This window comes from Lissotriton vulgaris, chromosome 7 (genome assembly GCF_964263255.1).
Source record: "Lissotriton vulgaris chromosome 7, aLisVul1.2, whole genome shotgun sequence".
In the NCBI taxonomy this organism is placed as follows: domain Eukaryota; kingdom Metazoa; phylum Chordata; class Amphibia; order Caudata; family Salamandridae; genus Lissotriton; species Lissotriton vulgaris.
Genome location: NC_141695.1, coordinates 1,451,523,449 through 1,451,548,788, shown reverse-complemented (window position 1 = coordinate 1,451,548,788; position 25,340 = coordinate 1,451,523,449). Strand labels below are relative to the sequence as shown.

Sequence of the window (25,340 nt, the reverse complement as noted above, 5' to 3'; positions counted from 1 at the left end):
ACCCCTGCCCATCCCATTGGTAGCTTGGTATGAGCAGTCAGGCTTATCTCAGAGGCAGTGTGTTAAGCACTTGCTCATAACCAACAGTAATACATTGAAAACTCTACAAAAGTACACCACACCAGTTTAGAAAAATATCCAAAACAAAACCAAAATGATAAGAATCAACCGTACAGTAGTTGCAAATATTTATACTTTGCAAGATATCCTTGAAATTGCAGAAATACCTAAAAATCACAGTTCCTACGAGTCCGTAGCTCCAATCGGGGCTAACACGAAGCTGAAAACAATAGAGTCTAACAGTTCCAGCCAACCACATCAGTATGGGAAGCGAAAGCATGGACAGGCTTGGTAACAGTACCTTTCTCGTTGCGCTGGCATGTTGGTGTGAGCCGTTCATGGCAACCATTGCGGTTGCGCTGTAAAATGGAAGCGGTGTAGGGCCCACAGCATTCTCGCAAAACTGGTGAGACAGTGTCTGACTGTTGCTGTCTCTCAACCCATACTCTTCTGGTTGGTCTCCATACTTACTTACCAGGGCTTCTGCCGTAGGGAAACCCCTCTCCCTATGATTCTCATCTAGAGTCTGTAAAGTGTCTCTCCCACTCCCAGGAATTTGATCCCTTGGGCCATTTCTCCAACTCACCTCAGGGACCCTGTGCACCAATGTAGTTTCCTCACATTCCTGAACCCCCTAGTGCATGTCAACCCCCTCCTTGAAGCAGGACACCAAGTCTGTGTGTGTGTGTACCTCACCCTCACTACTGGACCTAAAACTTATGCTGCCACCATCTAGGCTGGACCTAGCCACCCTGGATTCCAAGTGCAGCTCCAACTTTCTCACTTTGCACTCATGATCCAAGATCATTTTCCTATCCTCCAGGGCTATTCTTTTGCCTTCCCACTTATACTCCAGCAGGAGTTTTTCCAGCTCAAACTTCCTTGCCTCCCACCTGTCCGCCAGTTCCTCTGGGGACAAGCCACTGCTGCCTGGCCTGGAGAGTTACCCCCTCCCAAAAGCACATCAATCCTAGGAATAGGCTACTATGCCTTCACACCGAGATCTTCAGACTGCCCACTACCATCTCTGGCTGCTACCCAGGCCCTCAGTGCCTTTTGTAGCTCCTCTTTCCTGGTGAGGCCCCTGATTAGGACTTTGAGGTTCTTGCAAATAGCCTTCAACTCCTTCATGTTGTAGGTTTCTAACCTCTCTTCCTCATAGGCCACTTCCAAGGATGCAACAGGTGATGTTCTTGATGCAGGCATGGTGCAATAGCAAGTTTAAGTAAAAAAAGGATGGTACCTCAAAAATAGACCAAGAAGAAAATAGTATGTGGCATGTATTGGTTTGCGATATGGTAGTAGTGCACACCAATCACTGTGAGACAAGTGAAAACACATGTCCTATCCTCACCCCTAACAACCAATGTTAGAAAAGGGGGTCTCTAGTTGGCAGGAGTAGGTACCTTTCTCCAAATAGGGACCCTTCTTCATATTTGGGTAAGGAGTTACACTCCTAAAATAACCCCTGCTCACCCCCTTTGCAGCTTGGCATGAGCAGTCAGGCTAATCTCAGAGGCAGTGTGTTAAGCATTTGCACATAATCAACAGTAATACAATGAAAACTCGACAAAAGGACACCACACCAGTTTAGAAAAATGTCCAACATTTTGAATTATCTAAAACAAGACCAGAATGATAAGAATCCACCATACCGTACTTAAAAATATATATATTCGTTGAAATATGTCCTTAAAATTGCAGAAATACTTCAAAAACACAGTTTGCATGAGTAAGTAGCTCCGTCCGGGGCTACCTCGATGTTGAAATAATAGAGTCTAACAGTTCCAGCCGACCGCGTTGGTACGGGCCAGCAAAAGCACGGACAGACTCGGTAACAGTACCTTTCTCGCTGCCGCTGGCACTTTGGTGCGAGCCGGTCGTGGCAACCGTCGTGGTTGCATTGCAAAATGGAAGCAGTGCAGAGTGCTGTGCCCTCTTGATGAGGTGCAGGCAGTGGCTCAGTGATGATCATCCAGAAGGCGTCATGAGACCAAGCTCATGGTGCAGGGTGAGGCAGTGCTCGATGTGGGCTGGCAGGTTGCGGTGCAAGCGACAGAGCCAGTTAACGGGAACTAGCGTCGGTTGGCCCAGACGGCTATGTGTGACGATGCGGTGCATTATGAGACTTATGAGCAGTACCCCCAGTCACGATGCAGTCACAGGTGTTGAAGTCAGCAGCAGCAAAGGCGTCTGTGATAACAGGATGGCAAAGTGAAGCGAGGCTGTGCAGAGTGTGGTGCCCTCAGGTCACGGTGCAAGCAACGGCTCAGTGGCAGCAGCGGTGTTCGTCATCTTCGATGAGACCAGGTTTGCAGGGCGAGATCCGGACGGTGCCGTCAGGACACAGAGCCAGCATCAGAGTTGGTTGCATTTCCCTTCTTTGTGGCAACTGAAATAGTGGTTCCAGAAGCAGTACTCAGAGGTTGGTGAAGTCTTTGCAGTGCCTGAGACTTCAGAACAGGAGGCAAGCTCTACTTCAAGCCCTTGGAGATACTCCGCACAATTAAAGAAAGTTCAGTCCAGTCCTTTCACTGCCCAAGGCAGAAGCAGCAACTGCAGGCCAACCCAACAAAGCAACAACACAGCAAAGGGGCAGCACTCCTCCTGGCAGCTTTTCAAACTCTTCTTCTTGGCAGGTTCCTTGATTCCAGTGAGTTCTCTCTGAAGTATTTCTATCCCTGAGACTTCCAACAGGAGGAGTACACTCCAGTCGTTTTCCTGCCCAAGACAGAAGCAGCAAGCAGCAGGCTAACACAGCAGAGCACATAGCAAAGTGGCAGTTCCTCCTGACAGCTCTTCCAGCTATTCTTCCTGGCAGGTTCCTTAGTTCAGAAGTATTCTGAATCTCTGGGGTCTGGGCCCCAATATTTATACAGCAAAATCCTTTGTTCTCTGGAGGCAGAGAGTGTCTGTACTCATCCAAAACCAGTTATGTCCTCTATGACCCAGATTCCTGCCAGGAAGTGGAGACAGCATTGTCCAAGGCAGACAGGGCCTATTCAGGTGCAAGGGAAATCTTCTCCCACCACTCTAAATCCTGACCAGGCCTATTCAGGTGCTAGTGAAAACTCCTCCCACTACTCTGAATGCAGCTCAGGTCTATTCAGCCAGCCCTGATGCATTCAGGAAAGGCAGGACACACATCAACTGACCCGGTGGTCATCTGAGAGAATGCACGTCCCAACCCCTGTTATTTCAAAGCCAGACATTCAATACACTAACCAGCAGAGGCACATACAATGGCTAAGCAAGAAAAGACCTACTTTCTAAAAGTGGTATTTTCAAACACAGAACATAAAAATCATCTTTACTAAAAAATGCATTTTTACATTCTGAGGTCAGGTATACTAAACTTCACCTTCCCATCTTGTCCCAATGGAAAGTTATATTCATATGATGCTATAAATAAACACCCATTCTGCCCTGTGGAACAGATAGCCTTTCCATAGTGAAAAACAAAATTGGCAGTATTTCACTATCGGGACATGTTACACACATCAGTGCATGTCCTACCTTTAACATAGGATACAAAGGGGAGGTTGCTGTACGGTTCCTATGTAGAAAGGAGGGATGGTTTAACTGGCATGACCAAAGGTGTTTGAATAGCACCCTGGGGCATCCATTATGTTGGATGTATTTGCCTCACACACCCCAAAGGATGTCATGCTTCATCATCGGCGTTTGCTCCTACCCGACGGGCTCACCTCAAGAGGGGCTCTTTGGCGGAGATCTTTTATCCAACAGCCTTATGGTGCAATTATTGTGCTCATTGATCCACAATACCGCCAGCATGCCACATATTATCCACTTTCTGGCATTGACATAAATTTATTTTGTGATTATTGCGAAATATTTTAATCATTGCTGTTCCTTTTCTCTATGTCTAGGCATAGGAGAACCCATAGAGGTAACACGCACCACATACATGACACGAGCATGTTTCCCCCCCCTTTTCTCACTGTTTGTAAAGGTCCTGATGAATCGCGGGTGACTCGACCCCTAGCGAGAAACATGTTGACCACTTTGATGTCTAGTCTTTTCTAGTGTCACTAAACCTAATCTGTTGACATCTAGTAGGCTAGTCCCACGTTTTAATTGCAGCCAGGGGACCCCCAGAATAAAGTCAATTCCGGTACCCCTAGCTACATTTTAGCAATCATCCAATCATTCCATACCGTCCTGCCCACACACCCCCACTTCACCATAAGGCTGTTGGATAAAAGATCTCCGCCAAAGAGCCCCTCTTGAGGTGAGCCCGTCGGGGATTGCACCGCCTCCCCGACGAGGAGCAAACGCCGATGATGAAGCATGACATCCTTCGGGGTGTGTGAGGCAAATACATCCAACATAATGGATGCCCCAGGGTGCTATTCAAACACCTTTGGTCATGCCAGTTAAACCTTCCCTCCTTTCTACATAGGAACAGTACAGCAACCTCCCCTTTGTATCCTCTGTACCGGACACAAGCTGTGACTGGACCTTCCACCATCCTTGGTGGTAATCTGTGTCCACTGATCAGGAGATCAACATTCCTCCCTCTTTTTGATAAATACTACCTTTAACATACACAGCACCCTGCCCACAGGGGTACCTTGGACCTACCTTAGGAGGGACTTATATGTACGAAAAGGGAATATAAGGGCCTGGCAAGTGGGTGCACTTGCCAAGTCGACATAGCAGTTACAAACTGTGCACAGACTATGCAGTGGCAGGTCTGAGTTACCTTTACATGGCTAGTTCTGTGGGTGCCACAAATAGTGCTGCAGGCCCAATCGTAGCATTTAATTTACAGGCCCTGGCACTCTCAGTGCACTTTACTAGTGACTTATCAGTAAATCAAATATGCCAATCATGGAAACACCAATCCATAACACAATTTACACAGAGAGCATATGCACTTTAGCACTGATCAGCAGTGGTAAAGTGTCCAGAGTCCTAAAACCAACCAAGAAAGGCCAGGAAAGAATAGAAGGAAGAAGCAAAAGGTTGGGGATAACCCTCCAAAAATGGCCATTTCTAACACTGATACAATTGGAAGATACACTTTCAAAGTGTTACAAGGCAGCTCCAATGCTAACCTATGGAAGAGATAGGCCTTGATATACTGAAAACGAATGTAGCAGTTTTTCACTACCAGGACATGTAAAACTCAAAGGTACATGTCCTACCTTAAAATGCATTGCAGGCCGCCCATTGGGATATCTAAGGCCTACCTTAGAGGTGCTTTATATGTATTAAAAGGGAAGGTTTGGGGCTGGCAAGTAGGTGAACTTGCCAGGTCGACATGACAGTTTAAAAATATACAGACACGCTCAGCAGTGATAGGCCTGAGAAAGGTGTGAAGGGCAACTCATGTATGTGGCACAATCAGTGCTGCAGGCTCACTAGTAGAAATCTATAAGTAAATCAGATATGCCAATCATGGAGAAAACAAATGCCAATACATTTTAGACACAGAGCACATACTCTTTAGCACTGGTCAGCAGTGGTAAAGTGCCCAGAGTTCTAAAACCAGCAAACACGAAGGGCAGTACACAGTCAAAAACAGGAGGTCAAAAGCAAAAAGAAAGGGTAAACCATACCAAAAGATGTCAGATCTATCTTAGTGTCCACCCCAGCAGAAAGTGGGGAGAACTAGCCAACCTCTTGGGAGTTTGCATCACTAAGGGGGAAGAACCTGGAAAGACCATCAGCATTGTCGTGACCTGTTCCAGGATGGTGTTCCACCGCAAAGTCCCTTTCCTGTAGGCAGATGGCCCACCTCAACAATTTAAGATTCTTACCCCTCACCTGTATTAACCACCAAAGGGGCCTGTGATCTGTCTGAACACCGCAGCGAGTCCCTAAGAAGTAGGGTCTTAGCTTTTTTAGTGCCCAGATCACGGCAAAAGCTTCCCTCTCTATTGCGCTCTCCCTCTGTTCCCTGGGAAATAACATCCTACTAATAAAGGCTACAGGTTGATCCAGGTCATAGTAATTAAGCTGTGAAAGGATAGCACCCACCCCATGCTCTGAGGCATCATTTTGCCCCACAACTTTCTTGGAGAAATCAGGAGCCTTGAGCACGGGCGCTGTGCACATTGCTTCCTTCAGGGTATCAAAAGCAGTCTGGCATGCTTCTGTCCAGATTACCTGATGGGGTTGCTTCTTGGAAGTCAGCCTTATCAAGGGGGCAACAATGGTGCTGAATCCGTTGGCAAATCTCCTGTAATAACAAGTCAGACCTAAGAAGGCTATCAACTCTGTCTTGGGGTTGGCCAAGCCATAATAGTATCAATCTTTGGTTGTAGAGGCTACACCTTGCTGCCCACTACTTGGTGTCCCAAGAAAACCACAGACCCCTGCACTATCTGGCACTTACAGGCCATGATAGTGAGGCCTGCGGTCTGCATGGCCCTCAATGCTTTCCCCGGGTGGTGCAATTGGTCCTTCCTCCTGGAGCTGAAGACTGCAATGTTGTGAAGGTGGGTGGCCCTGAAATTCTCAAACCCAGGCAGGCCCTCCCTGACCAATCTCTGTAAGGTGGCAGGGGTGTTCTTCAACCCAAAAGGCATGACAAGGAACTGGAAGAGCCCTTCTGGCATTGAGAACACTGACCTCTCATGTGCCTCCTCAGTCAAGGCAATCTGCCAATACCCAGACGTTAAATCAAACATGCCGAGGAACATGGCAGCTCCAAGCCAATCAATGAGTTCATCAGCTCTGGGAATGGGGTACGAACCAGTTTTAATGACGCATTGATCCTACGGTAGTCTACACAGAACCAGAGCAGCCTTGGGTCCAGAACCACGAGAATGCAACAAGGACTGTTGGAGGGTATCCCATGCCCCTTGTCTTTCCCCTTCTTGGCAGAGAACTGCGCCACTCTCTCAGGCTCCAGACCCTTCTGACAACCCTCACATGCTGGCATGTAGTGATGCATACCCACTCAGGCAGTATGCACCAGGTAGTTGTCCAGCAGTAAAACCACAGGCATGGATGAACTCCCATTTACACTTGAGGAACCTGAGACTACCTGTCCCCACTCACAGGGAACCTGAGCAACCAAACACTGGTGCTTACTATGATCTATTGTAACTTGGTGACCACATTAGGGAATACTTGCTCTGAAGACACCAGATAACAACTGGTGGTTGTCATGCTGGATTATCTGTCTTTAGGAGCCTCCACCCCTCTCCCATTGATGGTCACCCACTGCCTGTACCTCCTAGTCTTGTCCGGCATCAGGTTTCTCTGTACCATCTTGCTGTCACTAAGGGAAACTAGGCTTATATCAGCTGACTCCCCACCACTAACTGGGACCAGCTCCTCCACAAGTGCTACACTAGCCATCCCCAGTGACTGCCCACTAGTAGAGGGGTTAAGCCTGCTTGGGACATATGGGGTCCCCCTTGAAGTGCCCTTCCTGATTACAGGCGAAACACTTCAGGGGTCCCTTCCTGACAGGCTTTTCTGAAGGTAACCAACTCTTCTTCTCAACAAGGGTTAGGAAGCACTACTTAGGGAACTAGTTTGGGGCCCTTTAGAGTGCCTCTTACTTTTATTTTTATCCCATTTCCTTCTGTTCCGTCCCCTGCCCACCCTTGGCAGAGTCTTCCCACATACAGCTTTTTGTGGACCCTGATGCTGAGCCAGAGGTCTGCCTCCTTAGCAAGCTTCCTGGGGTCAGTAAGCTTACTGTCACTCAAGTGCTGGCACAGCTCTGTAAAGCAAAGACTAGACAAATGCTCCCAAGCAATCAAATTGCACAGTCCCTGATAGTTTGCTATCTTACTGCCCTACACCCAACCATCCAGTGCTCCGCAAAAGGAATCAGCACACTCAAGACGTCTGGGAACCAAGTTTCATACTAGCCCTAAACTTTGGCCTGTATGCACCTGGGACAAGACTTAGGGCCATATGTATCAAGCTAAATTGCGATTGCAAACCCAGAAATTCGCAGAAATTCAGCGTTTGCAATCGCAATTTAGCAGTGTGAAATGTATCTCACAAAAACCCACTCGCAAAATAAGGAATAGAAAAATTTGCGATTCCCTATTGAGTGAATGCATTTCAGGAATCGCTAATTGCATTTCCTTAAATGCAATGTAAGAAGCACAAAAAAAGTGCGATTTGGCCTTATGGAATTGCAAATTATCACCAACTTCAAGTTGGTGGTAATTTGCGGTTTTCTTTAAAAAAACACATTCTTGATTTTTTAAAACTGCCATGTGTCGCACATGTGCATATTTTTGGGGTGCAACAGGGTATCATTTTTGGCACCGTTGCAACCTTGAAATAATATTCTCAATTTGCGATTCTCTAATTGCTAATCGCAAATTGAGAAGCACCTTGGGGATGCCCTGTAGGGGCTATCTCACAGGGAAAAGCTAGGACGGGTTCCCAAGGCAAGCGCCGAGATACCTCCCCGGTGATTCGAGCGCTATATAAGAACATTAAAAAAAAAGAAGGTATTCCTTATTTGCAAATCTCAATTTGCGATTCACAAATAAGAAATATGTAGGATTCGCAAAATGTTTTGCAAATCCTACATACATTGCATTTTGCGATTCTCTAATTGCCATTCACAAAACATCGCCATTAGAGATTCACAACTTTTGTTTTTGATACATATGGCCCCATATTTCCTAATTAGGGCTGCCTTCATGTTGGGGAATGTCAACTGATCTGGTTGCCCTACTTCCAACAAGGTGTCCCTCCCCTCCACCACAAAATGTTTCCACAAGCATGACCCCCAATCTCTATCAGGAATCCTATGCATGTGTAAAGCTGACTCATAGCCCTGAAACCACCTATCTATGTCATCTCCTACTCCACACTCTTGGGTATATGATCTTTTCCTCAGACTGCACTGAAGAATTGCTGCAACCTTCTGCACTGGATTCAGCTCTATTTGCTTTTAAATCCAGGTCCTTTAAGCTCAGCTCTTGAGCTAACACCATTTCTTCTGCTCCTTAGCCATTTTGTGCTTGGCCAGCTCCATCTTGAGCTGCCTTTCTTCCCACCTATCCCTCCAACTCTGCTGAAGACAGGCCTTTAGAGGAAACACTGCTGCCAGCTCTGGAGGGAGCTTTTCCACCTTTCAGACTGGCCCCCATCCCTCAGAAAATGCTGGGTCCTCCAGCCATTTCAGATGCAAACTTGGTTCCTCCTCCTCCACAACAACACCATCCTCATCTTCTCAGTCCCCAGCTGCATCCCTAGATGCAAACCAGGACCTCAGTGCCTTTGGCAGCGCCTCCATTCTAGTGAGGCATTTAAAAGAACACTTGAAACCCCTGCAAAATGTTTTCAGCTGAGGCACCACATAAATTTCCAACCTCTCCTGCTTAAACTCCAAGTCTGCAGGTACAGCTGATGGCTCGCCAGACTGAGACATAATTGCAAAAACTCAAAAAGGTTGTCAAAGAGAACAAAGAAAAAACAGTAAGCTGGTATGTTATGGTCTGAGATATGGAAATAGTGTGCACCAATCACTGTATGTAATGCACAGATATAAGTCCTATTCCACTGCTGCCACCTGTGTTAGAAATGGGGTTTCTAGCTGGCAGAGGTATGCCCCTGTCCATGTTGGGACCCACAATCCTAGTCAGGGTAAGTTTCTCTCCAAATATAGCCTGTGCTCATCCCCTTGGTAGCTTGCCACAGAACAGTCATATCCCCAGAGGCAAGGTGTACATTATTTGTACACACACACACACACACACAAAGTAACACTATGAAAACACAACAAAGCACTCCACAACAGCTTAGAAACGTAGCCAATATGTCTCTGAGCAGAACAAGACCAAAGTGCCAAAAATCCAACATACAAAGTCAAGATATATATTTCTAAAAGATTAGTTGCAGTTATAGCACTAAGAAAACAATAGCTCTGGCTATTCTGGGCGTGCTTGATGAGGGCGAATCCAAATGTTCGGGCTCACCATGATGGAATGCATGCCGGCTATGGAATCATGCAGACCCTGGTTACAGAACCTTGGAAACATTGAGAACCAAAGTTCAAGATGCCAGGGAGGTGAGGCATTGCATAGGCAGGTGTGGCGTCTTTTGTTTACTGCTATGCAGGTTGTTGGTGTATTGGCGCTCTGGTGGTGCGTTGCACAATGGAGGTGCGGCATTGTTTCCTAACTGCTGTGCAGGTCGTTGACACATTGGCACTCTGGTAGTGCATTGCACAATGGAGGTGAGGCGTCACTGAAACCCGTGAAGCGTCAGTTCCTGAATGCGGTGCAGAGTTTGTGGTGATGGCGGTGCAGTGTCGATGGAACTCTGAAAGGCAAGCCGTGAATTTGGGGTGTCAATGTTACACCACAGGGCCACAGATGCTGTGGCGGAGTTGGGTGCCATGGACCTCGGTGATGCAGTACACAAGTCTACCACTGTAGTGGTACTCCAGAGGTGCTGTGTGTAAGTCACATTGTTGCATTCAGCTGGGACCACGGCTCCAGGGCAGACAGCAGCACGGTGTTGAAGAGCTGTGCTGGTTCCGAACTGATGCTCGACGTTGCGGTGTTGATTTCTTCTTTTTATCATAGTAAACTGGACTTTGCACCATTTGTTAGAGTAGGGCTCTCAGCAGAGGAGCTGAAGTTCTGCAGGTGAGGTCTGTGATGGCCCTGAGACTTCCAGCAAGAGGCAAGCTTAACTCAAGCCCTTGGAGAAACTTTAGAAAGCAGAATGCAGAGAGCAAAGTCCTGTCCTCTCACTCCCAGGACAGAAGCAGCGGGCAGCAGACCAACAAAGCAAAGAGCGCAGCAAAGCAGCAGTCCCTGGTGGCAGGATAGCAGCTTTTCCTCCTGGCAGAATGTCCTCAGTCCAGAAGTGTTCCAAGTATATTGTGTCAGAGATTCAGTACTTATACCCATTTTAAAGATTGAAGTAGGGAGATTTCACAGAAATATTGTTGCAGTGCCCTTCCTGGTCCTGGCTTCAGACACACTAAAAGGGGGTATGCAGTTATTTGTTTGGCGACAGGCACAGACCTATTCAGGTGCAAGTGTCTACTCCTCCCACCGCTCAAGCTCATGTAGACCGATCAGCCTGGTGATGGGCCATCAGGATATGCAGAGCACACCTCAACTCTCTTTGTGTGTGACTATCTAGAGTGAAGCCACAAAGCCCAATTTAAAAACAACTTCACTGAAAGATGTGTTTTAAATTGTGAGTCCAGCGACACCAAACTCCAATTTTGTATTTTCTCCCAATTGGAATAAACACTTGCAAAAGCATTACCAGGCAGCTCCAACGCGGACCTTTGGGAAGGATAAGCCTTGCTGTAGTGAAAATTAAGTTAACAGTTTTTCACTACCAGGACATGTAAAACTCAAAAGTAAATGTCCTACCTTTTATATACATTGTAAGCTGCCCATTGAGCTATCGAGGGCCTACTTTAGGGGTGCTTTATATGTACTAAAAGAGAAGGGTTGGGCCTGGCAAGTAGGTGAACTTGCCAGGTCAACATGGCAGTTTAAAACCATGACACACAGGCTCTGCAGTGACAGGCCTGAGACAGGTGTGAAGTTCTGCTCATGAGGGTGGGACAATCAGTGCTGCAGGCCATACCATTTGAATTACAGGCCCGGGGCACATGTAGTGCACTGTACCAGGTTCGTATCAGTAAGTCAGATATGCCAATCGTGGAGAATCCAAATTCCATTACATTTTAGACACAGAGTACATGCACTTGCACTGGTCAGCAGTGGTAAAGTTCACAGAGTCCTACAATCAACAAAACGAAGTTCAGTACCCCGTTAAAAACAGGAGATCAGAAGAATGTAAATGTAAATGTATTGGCATTTATATAGCGCACTACTTACCCGTAGGGTCCCAAGGCACTTCGACCGCTGCGAAACCCTTCCTGGCTTCCCTGAGAGATGGTCCCTTTCTGGGTATCTCCAGGGTGAGACCAGGCATCCCCGGCGGTCTGGTGGGGCCGTTAGTGAAGATGAGGCAAGCTAATGCCCAGAGTTGCCGAGTGTGATCGCTGATCAGAGTGGGCACCGAGGCGAGAGAATTATCGAGTCCGCTGACCCTGGTCCAGAAACCTGCCGCGCCGGGAATCGAACCCTGGTCCCGGGCCGTCCTCTGCTCTCGGGTCTGCCGCCTCTAACCAGTGAGCCACACTACTTCACCAAGGGTAACAATGTCAAAGATGCCAGGTCCAACAGAACAAAATGTAGAGAATTACATCAAAGACTTCTGACGCGACCTGAGATTCTGTGAGTCACCAGCTCTTGGACCCCAAGGGATTGTTATTGCAGTTTCAGATGGCCTTGACCAGTTTTTCAAAAACATCAACAGATTAACCTTTCCTCACTTAAATGCTCCCAGGGTCACGCAAAAATAAGTGACATATGGATGGAATCCTCTAAGACAGCCACACTCCGGCTGAGTATGAAAACCTGAAGAAGGGAAGCAGTTACAGTCACCATCTTAAAAAAATTCATGTAAACAGAGATTCATGTAGGTGCATTATGGTCATTTACTACCGTTAAAATAAATAATTCTGTTTTAGACATATTTAGATTGTTGTACTGATTCTAAAAGTTTTTGAACTACAGGAATAAATAAAATGCAACTTTACAGAACACGGTTCTATAATAGATTGAGCAATAAGGGGATCTAATGTCTGGAAATGAAAGACGGCTCTACATACGAGACTCTGACCATATTCTATATCAGTTTTAAGCGGAATGTTTCTCAAAATAATGATGAGCCTTTGAATCACACAAGAACGGCATTATCCCGCTCTGAGAACGCTGTCAAATCTATCAAAGGAGATTTAAGTAAGCGAGATAGCGGCAGGGTCTATGAAAGACGTAGGTTGCAGAATGTAGTATGTCACATGTGAGTTGTAAGGGTGATGGTACTTGTTTGGTAAATGGATAACATGCTCTTCACTTCCCTAAATTACCCACCAGTAAGCCTTCCGTTTAGTAGCGTCGTTTGAGCCTAATGTTCTAGAAAACTCCTGTATTATGTTCAACTTATTATTCATGACAGAAGCAGTGAAAAGGCGTATGAACAAAAAACACCTCCAGGAGCCAGTGTCTTGATATGCCTGATCTTTTTTAGACTAGCTTCTGATGGGCAGGGGATAAGGTATATTTGTTCATGTTTCCCCCTGTGAAAGACCAAACTATATCAGCTTAAAGGGATGCTGATGTCAGAACCCTTGCTCTCGTTGAACTATAGACAGGGGGTGATACCCATGAGCTCTTATGTAGTCCTGCATTAATTTGACAGGAAATATGCTATTGCTTTACCATCCTCCTCCTCTCAGTCAACATGTGTTATGTGGTTTGTCACCAGACTCTGACCCATCTTCCATCCTTATTAAACTGTGCCTGGAAAGCTCGCTGTTTTGAATAGTTTTCAACCTGGTAAAACACAATAGACACATAAGATCATCAAAGAGGCTCAAGTCCCTAAGTGGAGACTAGAGAGTGAAAAGGGACACAGAGTCTAACAGTTATTGAGTGTGCCCATACTGGGATGACGGGAGTGGACAGTCAACAAGACTGTTTATGTTACCCTCACACATCCCCTAGAGGATGTCATGCTTCATCATCGGGAGTTGCTCCTCGTTGGGAAGGTGCTGCAATGCCCAACGGGTCCCCCGCAGGGTTGCTTTTGGGATTTTGATGATCTTATGCATTGATTCTTAGGAGCGCGGGCTTCTGGACCTCCTGAAATAGCTCCCTGTCTCCCCGCGGACAGCTTTCCTCTCTGAAAGGGTTCCGCTTTGAAATATAAATAAAACACAATATACACCACTTAGTTTTCAAATGTTTATCTGCTCCTGCACGCCTCTCCCCAAGGGTTTTTAAAACTTCCTCACTGACTTTACACCACCCTGTAGATGACAGATAACATAATTTACCACCCTTCAAGTAAGGATCACATTTGTAACTATTGACAACTCAAATATCTAAGATTCCAAAGTTAAAAATATGTCTACAGTGCTTAACTTCCAGCCCAGTTCACAGTCCTGTCTGGCGTGTGTTTGTGAGTGTGTTTGCTTGTATATGATTTTATTATTGTTCTATAACCAAGCAGAAATGCATTTCCATATGGCATCACACACCAAATGTCAATCCTTTAAAATCCACTATTTAAGGGTTCTGTTCTGTTTCAGTCCGAGCACGGATGCGGCTCAGACACGCCTGCACATTATCAGCGGCCATCCATCCATCCTGCGTGGAATATTCACTGACCTGTGTAAAATGTCATTTGCAGCCAGCCATGCCTGAATCTGAGCTATACTGGAATCTGTTTCTGGTGATAAACCGCACTTTAACACCTCATTAATTTAACTCTGTGATGGTCGAACTGGCCAGCTCTGCAAAACTTCAAATGCTCGCTTTATCGTGGGAAGCCAGGCGCAAAGGGGGAGAGATGTTGCTGTTTATGATTGTTTTACATAAAATAATTTGAAACTGTCCAACATGGAACCGTGACACCTCGTGCATACCAGAAATCGAATGCCGTCTCATTTGAAAGTGGAAATTTCTTCTATTTTTTTAGTTTTTGATTTTTCTTTTTTTTCCCTCTTGTGCATGCTGCCGGGGAACGCTTTGCCATGTTCTTAGCAGTGCTAGGTAGTCGGCCGTCGGCCACTCCGCGCCCACCTCTCCTCCTGAGCACAGGTGATTATCCGGTCTCACATAGGCTTGGCAAATCCTGCTTTCTCATGGGCCATTTGTGTTCTCTGGGTAGTTCTGTCTGCCACACCACCCCTCCATTTGTCAAGTGGCAGAAAAAGGGGTCAGTGGCAAATGATGACGCGAAGCCAGCATTTATTTTTCGGTTTGGAGAGATTTCAAGGCGGCTGAATAGCACCTTTTTGTTAAAGTGCTGAAACACACCACGTTGCCCGTCACTGTATACTTGATGAATGTGTGGCTACTCTAGGTTGGCTTACATTTGAACATCAGTGATTGTTTTCCCTAAATTTGACATTAATGCATATATCAGAGACAAACTCCTAGAACAATTATGCTGGCTTTGATACGCAAGTACTCACATAGCTTACTCTGCTTGAAGTAACTGCAAGTTTAACTACCCAATAATCTACTATTACATTTACCTCTGTGCTGTCAAATATTGAGATTGCTTGCGTTTTGTGTTCACGTACTCCTATCATTTTATGTTTTTTTGCATCGATGCTGAAAAATAGCTCTTTTTCTTGTACACGCCTGCCTTCTTTCCATTTTCACTTTACCCCTATCTCAGCTCTATCCCGGCTGATATGAAACTCCTTCATCATCACCACAGGTTCTTCATACCCTGTGTCTGGCATGGCTGTTGATCCACTCGTTTCATTCATTTTAATTAAAGACTGGGAATGGTGTTGTGCAATTTGGAGTAAAATGCAAGATCCTGATTTCACCTCTTTTTTGGCAGCTGGATATTTTCGATTGAGTGTTTTATAAAATTATAAATAGGCCTAGTCCACTTAAGAAGTGCTCATCGTTTAAGAATTTTTAAATTGCATTCCTGCAGGCAGATTTTCCCACCACTTGCTAAGGTACAATTTACATTTAAACCTGCACACTTGCAATTTGTGCACATTTAGATTCTCATTAGGGATTTCTCCCTTCATATCTAGAGATGTTCAGGGGATATCTCCAGCTGCAGCTTGTGCATTTAACTCACAAAGACAAGGGATGGAGGAATTTGGCGTTTTTCCCATGACAGCAGACCGCTAGTTTACGGGGGGGGGGGGGGGGGGAGATAGGCTGCATTGCACCAATCACAGATGTGTAAGTACAATGTGTAATTGATCTGGGACAGTTTGTGATTATTGTGAGGATTTTCTCCTCCCTCATCTACAGATCATGTACCTTATTAGGAAATTTGAACTACCTCCTAGGCTTTCTGTTCAAAATCAGGCAGTCATATTTTTAAATGCTCCCTCTAAGGCTAGCTCTCACATCAACAAAAAGCACACTTCAAGAATGTACAAAGTGTATGTATGGCACTGCTGTTCCACCCATATACATCCTGGTTGAGAATGTTTTGCAGAAAATTTACCTTGTAGTATAATATTGCACGATTGTTCACACTGCAAACGTGCTTATCTCATTAATTTTGAAAAGTGAGCATCTTTTTAAGACCATTGAAATATCACTTTTCTCAAGCAGTCTAAGAAATAAACACTTGCTGTGTTCCTCATACCATGTACAACTGTTCCATCCAACCCTGTAGCTCAAAGGACCTTGTTTTCTGACCTTTGTTCTAAATCTCCATTATAACCCCCACAGAGCCACTTTGTCGAACTATCCCAATACATAGCATACAATACAATTCTGCAATGGATTAAAACACGTTGGTTCTCTTTAATCGAAATCATTAAAACATTCACTCATGTTTCCATCCATGTAAAAGTCTAAAGAATATTTACATTGTGACTAAACATGAGCAAGAACTCTATAAACAAGAGCATCCTTTTGTGAAATTTCAGGAATGGTAACTTACGCCACCAGCCCACTAACGATGAATTTAATGAATTGTAATTATACATTCTTTAAAAATAAATAAATACAATTGTTTTAGATATAAGTGCCTACATCAAAGCCAATCAATTGTGTATTTGAGCCCTCTATCAATTGCTGAAGCCATTCACCTATCCACCATTCACACCAATTAACCCACTTTGACAGCCACCTGCCCATTTCTAGGCACAAACTATCAATTCATCACTCACTCTATCTTGCTGTCTTCTAGACAATCCATCTTTCTATTGCTCGCTACAATGTTCTATCTGCAATTTCTCTGCTCTATCTACATAATTGTGTTCAGTCCCCAACCCAAAGCGCAGACAGATTCCTTTCCAAAGCACATTCAAATATGTATTTATTAAGCAATCAGAGTATTGCTGACTCTAAATATTTCACTGCATATTTTAGAAAATGCACCTATTTTTTATTTTATACTCCATATGTCTACTCTCCTCCTCAGTCCAGCCCTGTATGTATCTTAGACATCATCCATCCACATATTGATGTCTACTTTCACCTATCCATTGCTTAGTCTAACCATCATACCCTGATGTATTTCAGTTCACAATGTTACTCAAAATACTCAGTTTTATTCACTCAGTACATTCGTGAATCTGCATGTTGTGTGTTACAAATCCCAAATGTCATCTACAATGAATAATCCATCTCTCACTTCAACATATGTCAGTAACCAGATCTGGCCATGAATTTAAATTAATTCCAGTCATATTTCTTTCACTCACTCAAATAATCTGTCTCTTGCGTATTTTGTAAGCACTTACATATAAAAACTCAGCCAGGCTACTTAAAAATGTGTGTCATCACTACCTTAACACTTCATCCATAACAGACTTTCATGTCAAAAACTGACTCTGTGAAAGAGTGCCATGTTGTTTCCATCTAGGGGCATATATGGTGTTTGACTAGCCAGTACATTTTGGCAATACTATCGTTATAGTTGTTCCAGCTGACTTTGCCTTGCTGACTTTAATCATCCACCTATATTTCCATTACTTTATCCATACATTTATCATGAATTTGGAGAATACCACAGGAATTGACACGGTAAGGGTCAACATGTATCCCAAAATGTAAGAGGCAATTATCTTAGGCGTTGAACTTCACCATCTCTACATACAACACACTGTCTCGTTTTTATGTAAGGATAATATTATTCATTCCAATAGACGCGATAACTCTTGAACTGGCTACAAAAATATACTTGGATGTTTCAACTTTCTTTAAGATTTCAAGGGACCACTCAAATATTGGCTGTACGTAGTGATGTTATGATCAAAAACTCAGGTCTAGTTGTGGGATCGTGAGAAGCCTTGTTTACCCCCCAAAAAAACAAGGCACCACACTAATTAATATCATTTGATAAGAATGAGCAACCATTCTTCCAATTTCATTTTGCATAGCATTATTGCATTGTCTGCAGGCAACAATGTAATCTTTCAGCCTAGATTAAACATACCTGCTTGATTAAAGAAAGGTGGTCTCCTGTATTGGGTCAAAGCCAATTTCTAGCCTTACTTACATTACTGATCTGGTTAAAAATCGCATGTCTTCTTCCGTGGTCAATACATCTCCAATAATGTTAGTTTTTTAATGTCGCCCAGGTATTCTTCCCCAAGGTTCTCTGCAATCTTGATGAACATCGTTATCAAATGTATGAATGATTCCATGAATCAATCATGTGTATAGAGATTTACAACAGGAGAAGTTTGTCCCTGCAAATAAATCAAAGGTTACTCAATTGAGACATCTAAATAAAAAATGTGTTTGTTTAAGTGCAAAGTGTCAATAACCAAAAAGACAATGCACCAAGTAACAGTGTTATACAAATGCAGGGCACTGACCACTAGACGGCATCTCCCTTATTCAGATTTTGACTAATGCTGCTCAGGCAGAAGAAAGAGCTAGCGTGTCTTAAAAGGACTGGCACACAGACGTTGTGATTGTTCCTTTTTGCATTGCCTCAAGAGATGAAGTGAAGTCATATTTTTCCACAGTGTGGGCAGGTTGCTCCTTAGTGTGTCTTAACTACCTTTATCCAAGTGATGAATTGGAGGTCTCTTGTTGACATACAAGAGCATCCTTATGAATAGGCAGTATGACATTTTTTCTATACATTTGTCTTTTTAAGGGCTGATGTTTTTCTATAGCCGTTTCTTAAAGATTAAAAGTCCATAAATAGAAATGCAAAATAGATGTCTATGTCTATAGAATCTAATACTTACGTTTTGTGCTGTGGAATAAACAGACTTGAACTCAGTTTCGAGTTTCTCCCTTTTGCCACTTTTTGTGACTCTCAACAAGTCACTTGATCTCCTTTGCCCCATTTCCCATAGCTGACACAATCCTGAGTCTTTATAAATAGGCTTATATGCCAACAAGAAGCACTGTATAGCAAACGTAATAAGTACCGTAGCAAAGAATGGTGTATGTTAGGAAGCAAAGAATTGATAATCAGTACAGATATTCATCTCGTCCAAGAAAGAATCAGTGAAGAGTAATAAACAAAAACAATGGTTTAACAAAACTATTTTGAACGTGCTTCTACATTGAAGGTTCAACAAATGTTTTGGCTTCATGGGTTAAAATCGGGATAGTCCAGTTTTATGTAATTGACTCTTAAGCAGATGGTCAATTCATCCATGACAAGGATAATGTTTACAATCATTATGCTTAATCCTATCAACATAGTGATTAAATGATGGGTAGATAATTATTTTCTAACTGCAAAAACATACTCACACAATATTTGCAGTAACAGGATTCCATAATTTGCTTTCAAAGTCTGAAACCCTGGGTACATATATTCATTAGGTAAACTGTGTCTGCTCACCCACTGCAAATTTACTGAAGCAGAAACATGTTTAATTGAATCATTCATACACATATCAGGGGAACTCACTTTGTGTTGAAAGCCCATTCTATTCTGAAGCCTCAAGCTATGGTTGCCTCCTTAGAAGGTGACAAACAACTGAAAATAATGCACCTAAAGTAAGGGCATTGACTTTTTACTTTGTTCCCAAGCCTGTGGTTATCTCCTAAGTTCATCCCTTGCTCCACTTCCCTTGCGTGCAGCCCTTTCATTCTACTAACATATCTGGGGCCAGAGATGAGCTAACATTTAATTAGTTCTTAGTCGCTCTATTTTAAATTCCATTCCGTGTATCTTTTCCTTGTGTTCTTCTAAAGGCAAATCAGATATTGTTGAACCAGGAAATGCCAAATGATTTTATTAGAGTGGCTCAATATTTTAGACATTATAAATCCCAAGGCACAGCTTTTCTAAAGGAACGTCAGCGGACTATTTCATAGTTTCATGACAAGTTTTCATTTTCTGCTGTTCATCCCACTCATGACATGTTAGAAACTTCCAATTGACCCCTTTTCCAAGACATAATGGCATTTCTGGTCCAGCACCCTTGATGAATATGCTTCAGTGCAAGTCTCGTTCTTTATTCTGTTATTCCCTGTTCAGCTGAAACAGACCCGCAATGTAAGTGTAAACCTTGTGATCTTAAAGCAACAGGGAAAAAAGCAAATGTCCTACTGAAGGGACTTATTTAGAATTTGGTGCATGGGATACTTTTTAAAGCTGTGCTGGATGTCCCATCTGTGTATTAGACGTGCCATACAATATAATGAGTATCCCATCTGCCAAACACTAAATAAGGCCCTAAGAATATTGGGTTGGCACCACTTTATCCTGTTTGCAAAAGTGCCAGTGAATTATGGGCTTGTCTAGAACTTTGATTTGCTGTTTACATTTCCAATCCAGGTGCCTCGACTCAGAATTCCAATGCGGTGGAGCCAGAAAAGCAGGTGGACAACACAGTGAAGATGGCTGGGGTGATTGCTGGACTTCTGATGTTTGTGATCATCCTCCTGGGGGCCATGCTCACCATCAAGCGAAGGTAGGAGGATTCTTATGTGGTCCATCTGTAGCTCATTCTTTTACTTCTCATGTACCACCTCATTCCACTATCCCACATGTCTCAACTTCCACCTCTAAATAGGGTGCACCTGTTTTGCAGATTGCAAGCCCCTATGTTCTATTTGTGTAACTGGCCATGTACCATAGCTACCACAGTAACACATGTTGCCAACCTAGTGCCATTGTAAATTGTGCCGGACAAAAGAGCTTCCTCTCTTTGGCCGAGCTCATATATACAGTGCTGCTGTCAGGCTCCATATATAGTCTTTGCCATATGCTTGCTTGTAGATGTGGTGTAACTGTAAGCACCATCTTGCTTGCAGTGTTCGCTACTCGCCTGGCTGGTGTTAAGGTAGACCTTGTATTACTTTCTATACTTCTATATGCTCTATGATGCTCATAGCTCTTACTCTGAGCTTTTAGACTTTTTTTTATTCTAAGCACCGCAAGTCTAGGAGCTCTCTTGGTGCTTGCATAACTAGAAATAATGTAAGTTCAGTTCGGCGTAGATAACTTAATTTCCGGTTATTGACTGATCTGACTCTTATTTTTGTGGGCTTGCGAGCTCTATGTGATTGAATGATGTCTGTTATATTAATCTGTGTGGAGTTAGCCTAATATTTGTAATGCTCATTTCTTTTTTCCTATTTTTCAATGTTGATGATTAGTCTTGCGATAAGTTCTTTGTGGCTCAGTACTTACTTTGTGCTTGTGGGTTTGGTGTTACTAAGAGTTTTCAGAAGCTGTGTGTGTGTTAGCTTTCCGGTTATGTCCTTAGGTGTTTTGAGTGGAGCTCTCTTTGACCCATATTAACAAGTGGCCTTTTAATTTTAATGTGGCTGATACCAGTATTTATGAGATCCATGGGAACACTGCAGATCACTTTGTTTTAAGATGACGTTTTTGGTTGCCAAAGGCAACCAGGATCTTGAGTGTAAATGTGGGGGTAAATATGGAATTACCAGTGAAATTACTGATCTTAAGGGTAATTACTCAATTGTAAGGAGACCCTTAGTTCTCCATTGCAGTCCCCGAATAACTCTAACCTTATGGAGTTACATCTTTCACTATTATTGGGAACTTGGGTTGGGGGGTGCGAGGGCAGTGGAAGGATTAGCTGGGTACTCGTAGAGAGGGCCTTTGAGCTCAAATGGCTGTTGCTAGTGTGGGTTAGCCGTCATCTATGACCTCATTGAAATTTAATTAACTGGTGTATAGGTAAACCCTGTCTGCCTTTGAACCCAATTCGCCTACACATATGACAACCTAACAAGTCTCTCTAACTGCTACAAACCCTATTTATGGCAGAGCAATAACTGTCAGTGGATTTCACTGCCTGAATCTGCCATGCGAGGCATTATCCACATGGCCAGGGAAAACAAACAATTGCCCTGTTGCACAGGGAGACCGCTTACACTTTGCCAGTCATTCATTTTGGGGGTTTCAGTTACGAACTTCGACTTTGTGAGTATATTGATGAAAAACAAAATAGAAAAATGTCTAGGCAAGCCAAAAACATGTATCCTGTGTAGCAGTCTACTGTGCCTTGAGTATATCTATCACACAGTTGGCTGCATTGAAGACATAGAGATCCCCACCAGGCAGGAAGCGATATTTAAATATGGCAGAAGGCCGGTCCACAGGGGACCAGCCAGAGGCTAGTGCATTTACAGACTTAGAATGCTGGCGGACCACCCACTAACGCATAAAAGAGGCAATTGGTCTTTCAGGGAAACACCCTTTTGACAGCATTTCGCAAGCAGTGTTTGCTATTTTTTAACCTAGGATGAAATAAAAGAGAGACGTTCTTTTCTTGCATGATTGTTGCTTAGGAGTGCATACGGTCTGCAATTCTAATTCTAATTTATTGATTGAGGATTGCAGCCTTTGTTGACTCTGTTGTAATACTTGTGATGCGAAATACCAAAACCTTCTCGAAAAATGAAATATGTATTCTTTACTGATAGCGGTTAACTTTTCATTGGTTTGTCAATCATAAAAATATTTTCTTCCAATTTACTTTTTAACTGTTTTTTATACAAAACAGCTTTCATACTTAGGCGGTTAAAATTGTCAAGAAATGTAGTGCGCAATTTTACCACAAAAAGGAGAAAGTAAGAAAGCAACAACTTCTTTTATTTTCCACCTGCAACTGTACAAAGCTAGTAGTAACCTTGCCCTCTTAAGCACTTAAACTTGCTGACGGAAAGGGTAAGAAGATGCCACAGTTTTTTTTACATTTATTATGGCACATTGAAGAGTACGTCTCTTGCACTAAATAAGGACCACTTGTGTTCTCTCATTTAATTTCATGTTTTTGGGATGAAGGAAGGTCAATAGAAGAAAGGCTAGTTAAGACAAAACAATACAAAAGTAGAGTAAAAAATAAGACGTGTAAGACAAAACAATACAAAAGTAGAATAAAAAATAGGACGTGTTGAAAATGCTTTAGATTGGGAAATTTGACAGAAGGATATTAATATTTTGGGTTTTTTCAAAAGTATGTGTACTCCAACTTCGCTGACTCTCCTTAATACTTAGCTCTATTTTTGATCATTTGTAATGATAATGTGTGTGCGTGTGTATGGATGTGTGCATGTGTACATGTGGGTGTGTGTATTTGTGTAAGAAAGCACATGTGTTTCTTTCCCCAAGTCTGATGTGTTGGGTTGGCTCATCAACATAGAATTTAGAGATTAAAGGTTGAGGCCCAATACTACAGTAGGAGGGAAGGGCATAAGAATGGCAAACTGGTCAATTGCATTCCCACTGCTGAGTCAGGCAATAGCTGTGCAGGAGAGCTGGGTAGATACAAAGACTGGGTCTACAGAGGTGGGTACTTTCAGATTTCCTCAAAAGAAGTGTTGGACCTGACCCTTTTTGCATGGTTATCCCAAAACATTTTGTCTTCCTCCTCCTATTTTTCTCACTGCTTTTTGTTGGTTTTAGGACACTGACCACTTTACCACTGCTAACCAGTGCTAAATTGCACATTCTCTCCATGTAAATTGGATTGGTGATTGGTTATCCATGATTGACATATTTGATTTACTGGTATATCCCTAGTAAAGTGCACTGAGTGTGCCCAGGGCCTGTAAATCAAATGCTACTAGTGGGTCTGCAGGACTGATTGTGCCAACCACATGAGCAGCCCTGCAAAAATGTCTCAGACCTGCCACTGTGGTGTCTGTGTGTACGGTTCTGAACTATCATGTCGACCTGGCAAGCGCAATCACTTGCCAGGCCTAAACCTTCCCTTTTACTTCATGTAAGACACCTCTAAGGTAGGCCCAAAATAGCCCCATGGGCAGGGTGCAGTGTATGTAAAAGGTAGCGCATGTACTGGTGTGGTTTACGTATCCTGATAGTGAAATACTGCAATTAGCATTTTTCACTATTGCAAGGACTCTCTCCCACAGGTTATCATTGGAGCTGCCTTGTAATATCTTCAAAATTGGATATTCAAATGTAGAAGAGATAGCGATTTGGAGTACGGGGTCCCTGATCTCACAATTCAATAATACATCTTTAGAAGAGTTTGTTTGAAAATTGTGTGTTTGAAAATGCCACATTTAGTAAGGGCATTTTCTTGCTCTACCATTCTGTGCCTCTGCCTGCATATGGAACCCACATCTCTGGGAGGGTGACAGTTGGGCTGTTTGTGCATTCACTCTAGATAGTCACACAAAGGGAGCTGAGGTGTACCCTGCATACCCTGCTGGCCCATCAGCAGAGGTGGGAGGAGTTGCCACTGACACCTGAATAGGGTTGTGCCTATCCTCACACAAAGCTGCCTCCACCCCCCTGAAGTGTGTCTGTAGCCAGGTCCGGGATTTGCAGGGTCTTGAGCTCTGCAAAGACTTTCTTTTGAAGTTTCAAAGGCAGATACTGGTATAAGTATCGGAGCTGTGACACCATAACTTCAGAACTCTTCTGGACAAAAGGCCATTCTGCCAGGTAGAAGAGCCGGATGCTGTAGTAGGGACTGACAATCTGCTTGTTGCTTTATTGTGCTGACCCGCTGCTTGCTGCCTCTGTCCTGGGAGTGAAAGGACTTGACTTTGCTTTCTACATCCTGCTTCCAAGGTTTTCCAAGGACTTGTGCATGGTTACCTCATGTTAAGAAGTCTCAGGGCCATCAAAGACTGCACCTACCAATGCCTGGGCTCATCTGCTGAGAGCCCTGACTTGCCATGTGGTGCCAAATCCAGTTCCTGGGCCCGTGAAAAAAAAAGCTTGTAACCCAAGAAGAAAATCCATGCTCCGACTATCAGTGCCCATTTTTCTGATGCAGCACTGCAGCGCGGTTGAAAACTCGTCAAATCGCCGCTGTGTGGGTGAAGATAGACACAGTGCCTGCTGGGCGGCTGAAAGATCCACCCAGCCCGAATCCCGAACACCATGTCACTGTCATCCGTGGTACCAGCTCCAACTCTGACGCAGGCCCTGCTGTGCGGCTAAAGTATCACCTGCTTCACAGCTATGAAATTGACGCAGCACCTGCAGGACCGCCGCCGCATCAACACAGTGCATTAGGATTTTTGAAGCATTGTTCCCTGATGCCAAGCTCTTAATCGAGGTTGCCCAGCAGTAAAGAACCGAGGATGCATGTCTGGAGATTGATGCATCATCTCCCCTCACAGTAAGGATCCGATGCATCGCCTCTCCTGACAGTAACAAACTGACACATCCCCTCCACTGCGCTGCAGTAAGGAAGTGACTCATCATGTACAATGACAGTAAGAACCTAACACATAACCTCTCCTGAGAGTAAGGAATTGATGCATCACTTTGCTTTTCTGGTGCCTCACCTCCCATGTTCT

General features: G+C 43.9%; 1 protein-coding gene across 1 annotated transcript in view; it reads left to right on the top strand.

The window, feature by feature from the left end:
• Positions 1–25,340, top strand: part of PTPRT (protein tyrosine phosphatase receptor type T) — a 1,692,228-nt gene that overhangs the window by 1,296,486 nt on the left and 370,402 nt on the right. The window contains exons 14-15 of the mRNA XM_086932257.1: positions 14,658–14,714; positions 20,362–20,497. Of these exons, the coding sequence (XP_086788383.1) occupies positions 14,658–14,714; positions 20,362–20,497 (193 nt within the window). The remainder of the gene's footprint in view (positions 1–14,657; positions 14,715–20,361; positions 20,498–25,340) is intronic.